Below are 15912 nucleotides of genomic sequence, written 5' to 3' on the forward strand. Positions count from 1 at the left end.
TTATGCACCAATATCTGATTGAGTAGTCTTTTTGATGTATATTTAACCGTATATTTTCACATTTAATGTCATTATTATGCCAGAGAAGGGAAGAAAAGAGGCAGCATTTGAATGAGTGGGGCAGGTGCATTTGCACAGAGCGCCTCATGAATAGCTGCTCCCCCATTAGCCATGCACGGCTCTGAAGCGCGCATAAATAATAGCTGGCACCGCTGATTTAAAAAAAAAAAAAAAGCGCACCTTGGGGCCTCTCTCCCCCTCTCCCCCCTCCATCGCTCTTTCTTTCTTTCTTTCTTCCACTCGCTTTCTCTCTCTAAGGGCATCTTCTTCTTCTTTTTTCTTTTAACAAAGCATTTAGGCTACGGGACAACTCCAAAAAGCCAGATTTTTACCCTTGCCTTTTACTTAGGCACGACAAAAATCTGAGATGTTTTCTGCTATTATGTCCCATCTGCCCCGCATTTGTAATCCTGCCCCTTGCAGAACAAATCCACTGGACTGGTGCCTTCCTATTGAGACGCTAGAAGCATAGAAGACAGCCTCAGAGCGCTCTATCATTAAAAGCAAACAAGACAGAGGACCTCGGCTTTTAAAAGCAAAACGAGAAAACAATCTGAAAGCGTCAAGTTAATATTTCCCGATTGGCTTTACACGTCGCAGATTTTGCTTGTAAGTTGCATGTTCGTGAGTGGAAGTACTCGGCTCGGGACAGAAGGAATGGGATACCCGAGCAGAGCAGTGAGGGGATGGAGAAGACGGAAAGGATGGACGCTCTTGGTTTGGGTCGTTGTTGTCAGCTTGGCTTTAGCTGACGGACGGAGAGTGAGGCAGCCCAGATGCCCCCACGGATGCACCTGCACAAAAGATAATGCCCTATGTGAGAGTGTCCGATCTGTGCCTCACACTTTCCCATCCGACGTCGTTTCACTGTAAGTGATGCTGCATGGAGTGGTGAAGTGTCAGAAAGCTTATTAGATTCTGTGTCATATTTCCACTTTGATTTGTTTCTCTTTTTAATCAGATCTTTTGTCAAGTCTGGATTTAATGAAATTACTGGAGGAATCTTTGCGCACACACCTACCCTACACCTGCTGTGAGTAATAGCTTTTAATCTATCTATTGTATCTATCAATTTATGTATCTGTCAATCTGTCTGCCTATTTATTTATCTGTCTATTTATAATTCATGTCTATCTGTCTGTCTCACTGCTTCCTTGATTTAAAAGTAAGGTTGTGTCTTAACAGACGACTTGCACACAGGCTTAGATTCAGCTTTAAAGGGGGAATTCTCTGTAATGGTGTCTGGATTATGCAATAGACCACATGGCTACAGCAACTAACAGCAAGAGGAACAGTGTGTGTGTGTGTGTGCGTATCTTCTTTAGAAACAGGGTGGCTGAGATAAACAATGAGCATGTTCTCTTATTCTCCTGAAGAATTCAGCCCTAATCTGTAGTCAAATAACAGTGCACATGAGTGTTCACCTTCTCCTAACAGTGCTGTTGATTAATGGCCAGACAGTATCTTGACAGGACTTGAGTCTATTGAGCAAATGCGTTCTTGCAAATCCGCAAATTAACAGCAAGGTCAGACTTAACTGTACTCTACGCCGCACATAATAACATGCTGTCAAGCGTCAGTCTAGCTTTCCTGGCACCGGTTCCTTCATTCTCTCAGATGACGGTGAAGTCGAGGCTAAATGCGCACGAAGCCTCAAACGTAGGAGGACGTAGCATCACGCATCTGAAGACCGAGCTCGTGACTGTTAGGAGAGAGGTAACTGAAGATGAGTGAATAAGTGGCCTGCCCCATCTGTTATTATTCCCTGCAAAGGTGACTTGAAGCATCTTAACCTCCATTAAGGCATGCTTGATCAGTGCCACTGTTTTGTAGTCTGCATTAGCCAAATGTCAGGGTAACTGGCTTCCTCATTTTAAAGACTTTAACATCTTAGGATTGTAATATTTCAACCTTGATATAATAAATAATACTGATGGTACTTTTGTTCAATACTTAAAAGAAAAGAGCCACTCTGTACAGTAACCAAATGCCAGCTTAATAATAAACGAAAACCCTTTAAGATTTTTAATAATCTGGTGGAGATGAGGCATACAATATGTTGCCAATGGACACGATTCTTATGTTAGTTATTTAAAAAGTGACTCAGAAACAAGTGGGAGGGAGGGGGGGGGGGGCGGGTAAGAATCTTGATTCTTTGCCATTTCTTATGAGAAATATGTAGGAGTGAGTGGTTGTTTCTCTGTTTAATCTGAGTCATTCATTGACCACATACACAGTGGGTAGAAGTGGTGAATGAGTGCTGTCTATTACAGTATCCCAGTCCCCCATCCAATTTCTCTGCTTTTTGCAATAGACTTACTGCCACTGACATGACGTAAACATCCATTACCTTTTCTTATTGTGCACAGCCCACACAAATCAATATCTTGCTGAAGTTCATCTCAGTTAAGTTGTGAAACACAAACAACCAGCTGTTAAGAAAAATCTATGTATAGTTGCTTTAAATATGACAATTTGCATTAGTCTAAACGCTTCCATCCTTTATATTTTGCTTCCAAAGAACCAGACTTTATCTATATAATATCTTTATAATTTTCAAAGTGGTCTTCGTCAACAGTTTTCCAGGTTTTCCGAAGACTTTTCAAAAGTTTACGTTGGAGATTGGCTGCTTTTTCGCTCATTTTCATTCCAGTCGTTCTACCTGACCATTTTCAGAGGAATGTTTCTTTTGTTGTTGAGCTACTTTTAAATTTCATTTTTAGGCACTGTTATACTAGCCTGCCACAAAGGTGCATAATTTGTTTCCTGTGGACACACTTTGTAAAGGACACACTGCACAGTGTGCCAAGACCTGACAGAACCTGAAAAATGCATCTGGCCCTTCAGTTGATCCGTCTACTGTTCACTGAAGCCTCATCAGAAATGTTATCAGTGGAAGGGTGGCTGTCAAGAGCATTTCATAGGGAAACAAAAAGATTCAGGTATGCCAAATTACACAAGAAATGGACTGAAAATCTGCAGCGATCCGTGTTACGGAGTGAAGAATCTAAATTTGAAATGTTTCATTCATCTCTATTCATGTATGCAGGAGGTCAGGAGAGAGGTGCAACAGTGAGTGTTTGGAACTGTCTGTAAAAGACTGTCATGGTTTGGAGTTGCATTTCAGCCAGCGGTGTTGTCAAAAATCTATTGAAGTATGAATGCAGAAAAGTGATATCAAATTTTGATGTTATTCTTATGAGAGCTATCTATCTATCTATCAAGTCTTTTTTGGTTTGTTTTTCCTTCACAGATTGTTCACAGCAAACTCCTTTGACCTGATTGATGAGGATGCATTTCAAGGTTTACCACATCTTGAATACCTGTAAGTAACTGTTTTTAATTCATGTGCAGAAAACATTTGCGTGCTGTTGTATGAAACACTGTATCATAATTGCATATTTTTTGTATTAAACAAATATGAGGCACATGCTGATTAATAACAGCACTATGTGAACCTGTGCGGAAATATTGCACTCAAAACCTTACTGTAGTGCATGCTTGGTTACATGATGGCATATAAATCTATCTGAACGATGAGGCTTTCCCCATAAGCATGTTTACAAACGTTAGTTCCCTGTTTGGGTGATCCATCCAACTACAACCACAGCTTAAGCCAAATTGTCTTAAATGGCTGAAAACACTTATTTGCATTTTGAATGTGTTTACAGTATAATTTATTTTGACATGTTTTCCCAGTGTTTTTCAAACCTTAGCCATCATGTAAAACTCAATAGCCTGATTGCAGTAAACATCTCATCTTCTTACAGGATCACAATAGATGTCAGTATTCATTGTGTGTAGGATTTCATGACTTACTCTCATTCATTCTGCTTCTCATTCACAGATTTATTGAAAACAACAAAATTGCTGAAATATCCCCGTATGCTTTCCGGGGCCTGAAAGCACTAGTACATCTGTAAGTATTTTGGTTTGAAAAAACTTTAACTCAGTTCTTGTTATCCTCTTTCTTCCTCCAGTCTTTACTTATCTTCTCCTTAATCCCTGTCCAGGGAATAGTCCCATCTCTCGTTTGTTCCTTTCTATTTTCTTAGAACTTGTGGCTTTTTCCTTTCTTCACATTAACCATCTGCATTGTCCCTTTCACACGTCTGTTTCACTTTTCGAGTAATCTGAGGTAAAAAGTAACTGAACATTATTTTTCAAGGTATCCTGACATACCCTCCATCAGTTTGCCTTTTCTGTCCCCGTTTCACTTTGTCACTGTCTGGAATGAAAAGGTAGGCAAAAGCGCTGCTGCCAGTAATCATTTCTCAAGGTGACTGAAGATATCAACTGGATCAGGTTGCAGAAGGGCAGGTCTGGATGTTTCATTGCAGATAAGCTGTTCATATATTTTAGACAGTAAAATAGACTTGATTTTGTCAAAGTTTGATTTTTCTAAAACCAAAAAAAGAAGCTATTAGTGTGAATATTGGATATAACTGCTCAAAATCTGCCTAGACACACACAGTCTTAACTGTGTTTTTTCTAAACACAGTGACAATGTCACCTCAAAGCCTGCCAGAACTAAAGGTAGGTGAGAGCGCGAGTGACTTATCAGTCAAGTTAAATATAACTGTGCTGTAACCTTAAACCGGATGACCTATCACTCTGTGACTCTCCAACATGTTTTCCCTTTAACATCATGCAGCACAGGGCAAACCAGATTTTAGCATATTGGTCTTCCTTGTCATCCCTTCATCATCCTTATGATCACCACCATCTTATAAACTATATATTGTTATGAAGAGGAATAAAAGTCAAATAGGAGAGATTAAAACATTTCTCCCAACATCAGCAAAGTATAGAAAATAGTTTGATCTACAAGAAATCACAAGCAAATGTTTTTTTAAAAGATTTACACTGAAAGTGAATCCACTTCAATGTGCTATGGATGAAGAATTAAGAATCAAGTTTTACCAAACTTCTACAAGCAAACATGCAAGAAAGGTAAACAGATACTGCAACAAAGACTGAGTGGAAAGGCAGGACTATTTATACACATGAAGGTAATCAGGGGAGTGCAAACAGCTGGGGGAAAGAAAAAGAAAGACAATCAGTGAGACAAGAGGGGAAGTAAAACTAAAGACAAGACATCAGAAAAATGAATAGAAAAATACAACAGGGAATAACAATTGGGAAACTCAGACACATGAATAAACTTAAACAAATCAAACGGAGGATACATTGTCCACCAGCCCTCTTCAAAAACAGTAATACCTGAATCAGGCCAGAGTTAACAAATCCATGGTGTGGTACTGTAGACCAACAGATATTCTGATAAAAGCAACATAATGAAAACTTGTTTATATAAGAATAATTATATAGGTAACGAGTTTAATTGCTTTTGTCAAAGTTATAACTTTACAGATGGAGTTTTCCTGTAGGCAAGATAATGATCACTGCAAAGGGAAGGTCAGATCCAAGCTCCAGTAGGGAATCACTGCTCTAGAATTAAATAATTTTCCAATAATAATGTATGCAATAAAATATGAAGCACTAAAACTGTCAGCTAAGATTTTTATATTGCTAACATGACTCAGAAAGTGCCATAGCATGTCAGTGAAGATGCCCTTTTTCGGTTCCCTTCTAGAAAAAAGTAAACAAACCCTGATACCACATGCAGTATCAGAGGACACTTTAAGAGCATCACACACAGTAAATACATTATTAAAGGGCATCTGCAAGGAGTTATATTGGAATCCTTTCCACTCTGCTCTAACCTCATGTGTTTGCTTAGTGCATTCTTGCATAAACTGTAAACTTAAAAGGTCTCTCTTCCTTGGAGAACCAACGTTCTTATAAATAATGCAGTGTTCATGGATTACGCCAACATTTCATTTCATTCACATCTCTCTGTGTGTTTTGAAGTTCAGTCTCTAGCTCCAGGGTTTGTTTTTGTTGGAGTTTTTCTTTACTGTTGGCCAAAAAAATACCCTGCATTTGACAGCACCGGAGAAGCTAGACTATATACAAGGTAACAAACATGCATGGACATTGCCTGTGGTGTACTCCAGGGGTCAGTTTTGGGCCCTAGATTCTTTAATTTATCAATAACATGTGTGAAGTGTCCAGAGTGTTAAAACGGTACTGTTCCTGATGATATAAACATTTTCTGCACTGGTGATTTGATTTGAAACGTGAGGATCTGCTGCATTTATTATATTTATATTATATTTAGAGGTAACAAATGAATTAATTAAATTAAAGCTTGGGCATGATTAAAAACAAATTACTATTACATTTGAATAAAACTACCTAATAAAACTGTTCTTTGGAAAGAGCAGATTAAGTATAAATGTAAAGACTCAAATAAATGGTGTTCATTTTGAAAGAGTCAATATAATAGATTTCTTGGGGTAATAATAGATGAGATACTTAATTGGAGAGCACAGATAAGATATATTCATTCCAAAGTATCAAGAAACATTGCAATACTGAACAAAACAAAGGAGTATCACTCCATATTCTATAAGCTGTTGTGTAGAGATCTGGGGCAATAACTATAAAAGTACATTAGATTCACTTTTTATTCTTCAAAAAAAAAAGCAGTTCAGAACTACCAGGTGACATTCAACACATGTTTTTTCTTTTTGTTTTTTGAGACAAGGAAGCTATAATTTAATGGATTTCTTCTTGAAAGCAGTTTTTGTTTTTCTATGCATGGAGTGAAACTGTGGAACAATTTGAGTGTGGAGTTGGCCAAACATAAAGCAGTTCAAAGAGAGTTAGAAAGATATAATTTTATATTTGTATAATTAACTTTTCAAAACTGGAAGTATTGGCTTTGTTGTGTGGAGGCTTATAGAGCTACAAAAGCATAATGCTCTGATAATTTGTACTGTATGTGTCATATACGTTATATTGGAAATATTTTCATTGTTATTACTGCGGTTTGTATCAGTAAGGAAGCTAAAAAAAATATTAACTGATAACTTATGGCGAGGAGGTGGGATTAAATAAGTGTGCACTTCTTCCCATTCCTTTTTAATATGTAAGTGAATCAGAACAGGTGAAGCAATATTGAAATGTATTTTGTTTTATTTTGCATAGTACTTTTTTTCTTTTCTTTGCTAAATGAACTCCTGTATATTTTTAGAAGATTTGAAATAAATTGAACACAAGTGTGACCAGTGTTAACAGAACAAAATACACAGAACAGTAACGCACAATTCAGGTATGTGAAGGACAGATCAGTGCGATTGCTCTTTTTTAATTTAAATTTTTACATTTAAAAAACAAACAAACTGCTGTATCCAAAGAAAAATCCCACATCTGGGACAAACAGTATAGTAAAGTAAACATATTGCATCTTAATTCGTTAATGTTTTTTTTACTGCCTTCCATTTCAAGCACCTGTTACATGTCACGAGAGGAATCTAGAAGTAGTCAGGTTTTGTGACATGTTTATTTGTTTTTAATGTCCTTGGTTTTATTCTGTTACTCAAGTCATTCTGTTCCACCAACCAATGAAAAATACATTAAGGGAAATGGATATGTCGGAAGAGATGCACTCTACAACTAATGTAATCACTTTGTTTATTATTTTTTTCCTTTTTGCTGATTAGGAGTCTGGCTTACAACAACCTTGAGACACTGCCCAAAGATGTTTTTAAGGGCATGGATGCTTTGACCAAAGTGTGAGTCTGTTTTTCCTTAATCCATCCTTACAATGCAAATATACACTTTAGTTATTACTAATAAAATTTAGTCCTTTTCACACAGTTTGAAAAACATAAGTAGTTGCTATATCTACATTAGTATTTCTCCTTCTTTTCAAAGAAAGAAACAATAACTGTGCAAGAAGGAAAATGAGAGAATAGTCTAAGAAAGTAAATCATTATAGAGGAAGCTATTACATACTGCAGTTGAGAAATTAAAAGAAAATACAAATCTAGAGAAAGGAAAGGTTGGGTTAAGATGCCACAATGTCAGGGTAAATGCTGCTCAGCAAGTCAATTACACAACAAAAGAACTAGATACTGGCTTAGGTCACACTGACACAATCAGCTAGATTAATTCCTGTGTCTCTAGATTCACTAGACTCCACATTCAAGCTTCATAGCTATTCAAACTGAGAGTGTGTGATAAGCAGAGACTACCCAGGAGATGGGACATGTGGTGTGGTTTAGTTGGTTGAAGCTAAAGGGCAGCCAGGAGAAGCAGAGGGTATTTAGCAAACTGAACAGTTCTTGGAAATAAGAGGCCTGTAAGTTTTAAAAAGAATAAAGAATAAAGAAAGCAAGAAATAAAGAATAAATATTAACTATTTCATGTTGTAACGTTAGTGTTTTACTTGATTGTCATGGCAGGTTCTGGTTCTGTGGAGTTTTCCTTCCCACTGATTGCTGATTGATCCCATCTGGTTGTTGGGGTTTTGTTTGTGTTATTGTAGGGTCTTAACCTTACAATGTAAAGCACCTTGAGGAAACCGTATAAATAAAATTGAACTGTATTTTACTTGTGATCCATTCATGTAGGGATCTGCGAGGCAACAATTTGATCTGTGACTGCAAGCTCAAGTGGTTGGTGGAGTGGATGCACCACACCAATGCCACTCTAGACCAAATCTACTGCAGTGGCCCACCCATTCACCAGGGGAAGAAGATCAACGACCTGCTGCCTCACTCTTTTGACTGCATCGCAGCAGGTACCTTCCTCTTGCACATCTCCTTGTATCACAGAAGCTAAAGCGACTGCTTCAGCATCTTTCTCTCATGTCTATTTAATTGTTATGTCCCACCTTTCAGAGTTTGCCACCTATCAGTCACTGAAGTTTGAGTCCATTTCGGTGGATGCCTTCACTCTTGGTAATGAACAGTATGTCGTGTTTGCCCAGCCTTTTGCTGGGACATGCAGCTTCTTAGAATGGGATCACGTGGAGATGACCTTCAGAACATATGACACCATTGAAAGTGAGTTTTTTGTTTTTTTTTAAGTCAATACGAGAATGTGTAAATATTCTCACCTGGAATGACCTCAATGTGTAGTATGTAAATCCCTGTATGGATTATATTGGTCTCAGTCCGGTTGGCTTCCCTGTAGAACTTCACAATACATTTTTTCAGGTGACTGCAGTTGAGTATATATCTGATTGATGTAATTACTAGTTCCCATTCAAAATAATTACCCGTTTAAGCCAGCAGTATAATAAGAGATGTTTGACACAGCATACCTGCTAATGCAGAAAATTTCCTCTGCATCCAGGCATAAATGGAGTGCCTGGATGCAGAAAGATATCAGATCCTAGCACTAGTTTGTGCTATTTTCTTGAGAACATCGAGACGACCACTTCCAATTTATTGGTGAAGGCATCTCATCATGGTAAAGAACACTTCCAAAAATTCCTGGATCCAATTCTAATTGTAATCTCTTCAAAATTTGGTTAAATTCCACTTTCATGTACATCTGCTTATATATTTTTAAGGAATCCCGGTAGCAAACAGACAAATATAACCAATGACTTGCCCCTTTTAATTTAATATTATAAGATCCAGATGCCTGTCAAATGTTAGAAAGGTCAGGCTAGGTAGCGAGGAAAAAAACATCGAAATGTGTAACACAAAAGAATAATACAGGAATGCACAGACATCAGCACACCATAGCACAATAAACACAGACAAGCAACATGGGAAAGAGTTCCAGTGTGTACATCTGATCTGGGACCGCTGCAGTCTTTCGACTGCGCCTCCAACTGACCTGATGTCCACATCAGAGGGGAGGTAAGCGGTGGAGGTGGCGTTGGATCCGGGGTAGGGAGGGTGATGCGTCGGTGAGTGCTTATCAGTATCAGTATATGTATGTGTGTGCGTGTCCATAGTCCAGCTGAGACAGTGTCCTTCACCCTGCCAGGCTAAGTAAACAGTCTTCCAGCCAACCCAGGTGGCCTTGCATGGAATGGGAAGGAACAGACTAAACACAGTCGTTATCAGGGTGTTTTGTTCAGCTTCAGCCTTGCAGCTGGCGCCGAGAGGGTATCCGCATGAAGTGATGGTATTTTTTACTTTAGTGCGAACAGCTCATATGAATTTCAAAGCAGTTCTACAGTCCAACACTGGTCTCTCAATCTCCCGTTGGAGAGCCGCGAGCTTCGCCATACTTGCGCTCAAGGAGCCAATTTCTGAGAACCCACGGCAGTGTGCCTCCCTGAGATGTCATCCAATTTTGCGCCCAGAGGTGTTATTCTGGGCTAGCCCTTCCGAGATGTATCCAGTCTGCAGTCAGAGATCTTATTCTGAGTATTTACAGCAGCCGTAGCCTCTCCAAGATCTTATCCGTGCTGACTCAATGAGCCTATTTTGAGAAACTCACGCCTCTCCCATTGTTCCAATCCCAGCGGGCAGCCTTGTGGGGGTTTGAACAGCCGGTTCCGCTTTCTTAATTCTTTGATAAGTCAGGGCCAAGCCAGCTCCGATCAGCCAGAACCCTGTTACCATGGTTCCAAATAGGTAGATATCTTCAGCACTCAGGCTCACCCAAGCCCAAACTTCTCATTGAGAAAGGGGTGTCAATTGCATTTAGGGACCAGTTGATCCAATCCATAATTCCTCTTTTAGGTTTTAGAGAACAGACTGTGAGAGAATGTCCCAGGGAAAATACAAAAAAACCCACGAGACTAGACAAGGACATAAGCAGGGAAGAAAAGGGAGAGGAGAAAAAGTGCGTCCGCCTCCTCCGAGAGCCAAAGAAGCCTTTTTTGATAACATTTTTATCAGTCACAGAGGTTTACTTTAACCACAGAGTTACCACATTACATCATTAAATGGTTTTGATAAGGTTTAGATAGATGTACTTGAAAAAAGGAACTACAGATTTCATATAGTATTTGTAGTTAGACACTCTTTATTGGATGAAAAAAAAGTTAGTGAGCCTAATTGTTCTTACATTCTAGTACAAACAGCTGCTTGGGTTCTGTGCATGTACTGAATGTGTATTTTGTTCTCTCTTTTACTCTTTAGGCACCTCAACTGTCGTCTGCAAGCCCATGCTAATTGAGAACCACCTCTTTGTCATTGTGGCCCAGTTGTTTGGGGGCTCACACATTTACAAACATGATACCTCCGCCAGCAAATTCATCAAGATCCAGGACATTGACATCCTAAAAATTCGCAAACCCAACGACATCGAGACCTTCATGATCGACGGAGAGTCTTTCTTTGTCATCGCTGACAGCTCTAAGGTTGGGCCTCTTTTCTGTTTTCTTTCACTCAAAATCAACAAAGTATTTCATGGCAGGTGGCATAAATTTGCATTTCGCTAGATACGGTTGATTTTTTTTAAATGAATCTATTGCCGGATTCAATTTAAAATGTCATTACTTGATTTTTAAAGTCTCAGTGGGTTAGCACTCCCTTACTTAACAGAACTTTTGAAACCCTACAGTCCTACTGAAGCACAGAGGGCTTTGAACCAGCGGCTCTTGAACTCTCCTAGAGTCAGGCTTCAAAGCAGAGGCGTTAGGGCCTTTTCGGTGGTGGCTCCTAATCTTTGGAACAACTTACCTTTTTACTTAAGAACTGCCAAGTCCTCAATCATTTTAAAACACCTTTTGAAATCTATTTGTTCTTGCTTGCTTTCAAATCTAGTTGAGCAGAGTATCCTGGCTTTTAGTGTGCAAACACAGTGTTATTTACTTCTTTTATTTGATTTTTAGTGCATAGTTATTGTTGATTTAGCCATCATTGTATATACTGTATATTCTATATAACTTGTACAGTACTTTGGTCAACTGGGGTTGTTAAAATGCGCAAACAGATATCAATTTTGACTTGACTTAAAAACAACAACAATACTGTAGACATGTCCTTATTACTGCATCCAGCCCCTGTATGAATAAATATCCTCTAATCTACTCTTCCCACCACGTCAGCCAGTCCTTCCCTGGACATCCTTCTCTGCAGCATGTCGGTCTGTGTCTGCTCCTGCTGATTAGCTTGTATTGCCAAATGTTCACATATGCTCTCACATATGCTTGGGGACAACTCAGGCACACAAGCACAGACACACCACCACACTCTGGTGTTTGGCTTCATGCAAAATTTGAAGTTTGTTGCCTAATTTTTTTTCATGTTGAGCTATAATTGTTTTCAACTGTAAATCACTATTGAGTACTTAATTAAAATGCTTGTTCAGGTTTTGAATGAAGTTGGCTTGAGCTGATGTTTTGTACATGTTCTTCCTGTAGGCGGGCTCCACAACGGTGTACAAATGGAACGGCAATGGATTTTACTCCCACCAGTCACTCCACCCTTGGTACAGGGATACAGATGTAGAATATCTAGAGATCTCCAACAAACCCCACCTGATTTTGTCAAGTAGCTCCCAGAGGCCCGTCGTGTACCAGTGGAACAGGAGCCAGAAAAAGTTTGACCGCAGGACTGACATACCGGACATGGAGGACGTCTTCTCCATCAAACACTTCCGAGTCCAAGGTGAGAACCATGCAAGCAAAAGGACACTGTGCAAACTCCTAGTTGCATCCATGCTTAATAATGGACTCAACTTCTTTTTTAAGTGTGGTTAATAAAAACATTTATGACTTACTTTCCTAGACTTGATTTATTACTCTTTATTTTCCCGCTGCATATTGTCTGCATTTATTTTGAAGGCTATAAGAGGCAATGTCACTGCCATAAAACCTGCACACAAATCAGACTGTAAAACATTATGAAAGTGTGGGGTGGGGGTTTCTCTCTCATATTAACAGGTTACCTATTAGTGGCTATTAGCTGATGTCAGGGAAAAGTTAATTCAAGGAAAGCCGTTTTCTTTCGAGGTTTACAACAGCTTCTGTATGCGTACTGGACTCAGGTCTCAAAAGACAAATGACAGGGAATTAATTTGCAATTCCAACTCCAAAATACGTACAAAAGACAACAGAAGTGCTCCAGGTTTCTAGGGCGCAGTGTTGAGCTTTTGTTACCTAGTGGCTACACAAGCCAGGAAGTATCAACAACCGGATTTGGTGTGTGGTAGTAACAGGTAAATGAACTTTTTTTTAAAATTATTTGAATAAATATGAGTGCTTGTCTATAAATACACAAACAATACACACATGTTTTCAATTGTGTAATTTAAGTGATCTGGGTAGCTCTGTTTTGGAAGTTCAGTAAACGCTAGAAATGTGTTTTGGAGTTTGTACGTGCTTTTTGGAGTTTGTATATGCTTTAGAGTTTGTACGTGCTTTGTCTCTAGGGGCCATATATAAACATATATAAATAAAACCACTTTTTTTACATTAGTAATTCCTTTTCTGCATAATTTTATATTATTGTTAATGATTAAATAATTAAAGCAACAAAACAACCTGAAGAGCCGGTTCGGAGCCGAAAGAGCCGGCTCTTTTTAGTGAGCCGAGCCGAAAGAGCCGGATCTCTAAAAAGAGCCGGAAATCCCATCACTATAGCCTAGTTAGGGCTGAAAGAAAAACTGAGAGAAAGCTTTATCTGTCATCAAAAAAAAAAAATAGCACCATTCCCAGAGTAACATCTGCATCCACTTCTTCTTTCTCCCGAAACAGTGCATAAGGCTGAGATCAGCCCAACTCTGCTATATGAGCAGACAGGGAAGACACGACCCAAGATCACAGCACACAATGTGTGAATATAAAATGAGTGAATGTGCATGAATAATGTAGCTCGAAATGTCTCCCACAGCTGAATAAATATTTGTAGCAAACAATGAATTATATTTGGGATTACATAATCTGTTTTTTTGTGAGCTTTCCTGTGTCAGATCCACATTTAGTGGCTGAATGTCTAAACTAAACGGCCCCTTGAAATCTTTGTCCTTTTCAAAGGTGATCTGTTTATATGCTTGACAAGATTCATCGGGGACTCCAAGGTGATGCGCTGGGACGGTGCCATGTTCAAAGAGGTCCAGACATTTCCTTCCCGTGGCTCTATGGTGTTCCAGCCCGTCTCCACCGGCAACTGGCAGTATGCCATCTTGGGCAGCGATTACTCACTGACGCAGGTCTACCAATGGGACACCAAGAGGGGCCAGTTTGTCCCATCTCAGGAGCTGAATATCCAGGCGCCTCGGGGATTTTCTCTGGTTTCCATTGACGGCCGGGTGTTCCTACTGGCATCCAGCTTCAAGGGAAAAACTCAGATATACGAGCACCTCATGATCGATCTGAGCAATTAGGCCCATCGCCTAAATGCCTTTTCCCCGAGATTGTCACTCTCGCCAGTCCCATTTTAATCAATCAACAATTTCCACCTTTGCTCAAACAAAAAGAGAGATTTGTCAAAAAATAATGAGGCCCTTTAGATTAGTTTGTAGCTAAACTTATAAATATTTTGTGATCAGCTGCAGTTGTCTGCAAGTCCTGCATTTATATCTCAATCCCTTAATATTTGGAAATGCCTTATTTTCCATTTAAAGTTGTGAAGTCAGTGATCTTCTTCGTCTGTTATTCAACTCCAAAGGCAGAAGACATTCACACATGAGTTTGCTATTAATCTACATAGTTTTGTTTCTCCTATAGGATTTTGATAGTTCATGTTTTTTGTTGTTGTTGTTTTTGTTTTTGGAAAAGGGAGCAAGAACGTTACCACTGGAGGTAATTTTACCTGAAAATACATTATAGACTATGGGACATTAACCTACAATACTAATAGGTGTGTTGTGTTTAAGTACTGGATTTATTTGCTTGTGTAGGTTAGTCTCATTCATCCTGTCACATGAGCCATTTAACTGACAGGCTTGACAGATACCTTACAGAAAACAGACAATCTGACAAATGTACAAAACCCCCTTTTCACCTTTAAATCTATGATTATAGATGTAGTGCTGTACTTAGCAATAGAGCATTTTGTCAGTATTTGAGACCTGAGCTTCATAATACTACTTTCAACCAAATGCAGGTAAAAATTGGACTACTTGCTGAGAACCGTGTCTTTTCCATGGCAGCTAGTTGGCAGCTTGTAATTATTTCACTTCAATAAATGGAATGACAAATCTGCTAAACACTGTGAGAAACTGAGTTTAAAAAAAAGAACTGCTTCCTCTCTGCTCTCAGTTGAACAAGACTGTGTGCGCAACACACTCATGGCGTCGATTTCTGATGAATGCCTCGCTAGAAGCATCCCACTGTGTCACCCAGCCCTTTCTCTTTCACGGCAACCTTACCCCTTTTCTCCCCCGTTGACAAAGCCATTGTTGTCTTTACTCTGCAACGAAAAGCCAACCACTGTGCCGCACATACTACCTATGCTTTCACGTGCGCCTCTTATTCTGACACAAAAGAAGTTTGATGACAATTTAAAAACTTCACTGACAACAATTTGCCAAAAAAATTAATGTTTACGTTTTTACAATATTGTGTAAATTATGTTACTTTTGTATGTAGAGGGGACCACACTCGATGCTTCTTTTTTTGGTGTAGATATAGTGATAAGATTTGGTGTAACGTGATACTTCTGCTGTAGACTTACTTGTGTCACTTTTATCTAGTTGAGTAAGGATAGAGGATATTACATGTCCCTTTGCCTTCTTTTCGCATTTTATTTTATGTACAGTGGTAATAAAATACTAAATCAGCAAGCAACTTCTCGTATTGTTTTTTGTTCATATATACTTACAAACCGAATGAATTTAGTCTTTATGATTTGATTTGTATTCAGCTGATTCTCTTCACTTGATAATAAAAAAGTGTTCCTTTTTTTTTTTTAACCACAGTGGCATCCAGTCCTGAGGTGAAAACTGTATTGGGGCACCACATGGTGGTGGGAATAAAGGATTTAACATTACTGTTTTCACAAGGATACCAATCTATTACTGAGCAAAATGTGTGTTTCTTGATAAAATAAATAAATAAATAAATAAAAATACTGTCAAAATTAA

The 15912-nt window shown here is 38.9% G+C and overlaps 1 protein-coding gene across 1 annotated transcript; it reads left to right on the top strand.

Moving 5' to 3' along the window:
• Positions 1-183: 183 nt before the first annotated feature.
• lgi1b (leucine-rich, glioma inactivated 1b) lies at positions 184-15642 on the top strand. Its single transcript, XM_085171173.1, has 10 exons — positions 184-929; positions 1022-1093; positions 3314-3385; positions 3908-3979; positions 7632-7703; positions 8544-8713; positions 8814-8978; positions 11022-11242; positions 12248-12494; positions 13862-15642. The coding sequence occupies exons 1-10, from the start codon at positions 679-681 to the stop codon at positions 14209-14211; spliced, it is 1692 nt and encodes a 563-aa protein (XP_085027299.1). The 5' UTR covers positions 184-678; the 3' UTR covers positions 14212-15642.
• Positions 15643-15912: the final 270 nt, after the last annotated feature.

The sequence above is a fragment of the Neolamprologus multifasciatus genome, chromosome 8 (genome assembly GCF_963576455.1).
Source record: "Neolamprologus multifasciatus chromosome 8, fNeoMul1.2, whole genome shotgun sequence".
In the NCBI taxonomy this organism is placed as follows: Eukaryota; Metazoa; Chordata; class Actinopteri; order Cichliformes; family Cichlidae; genus Neolamprologus; species Neolamprologus multifasciatus.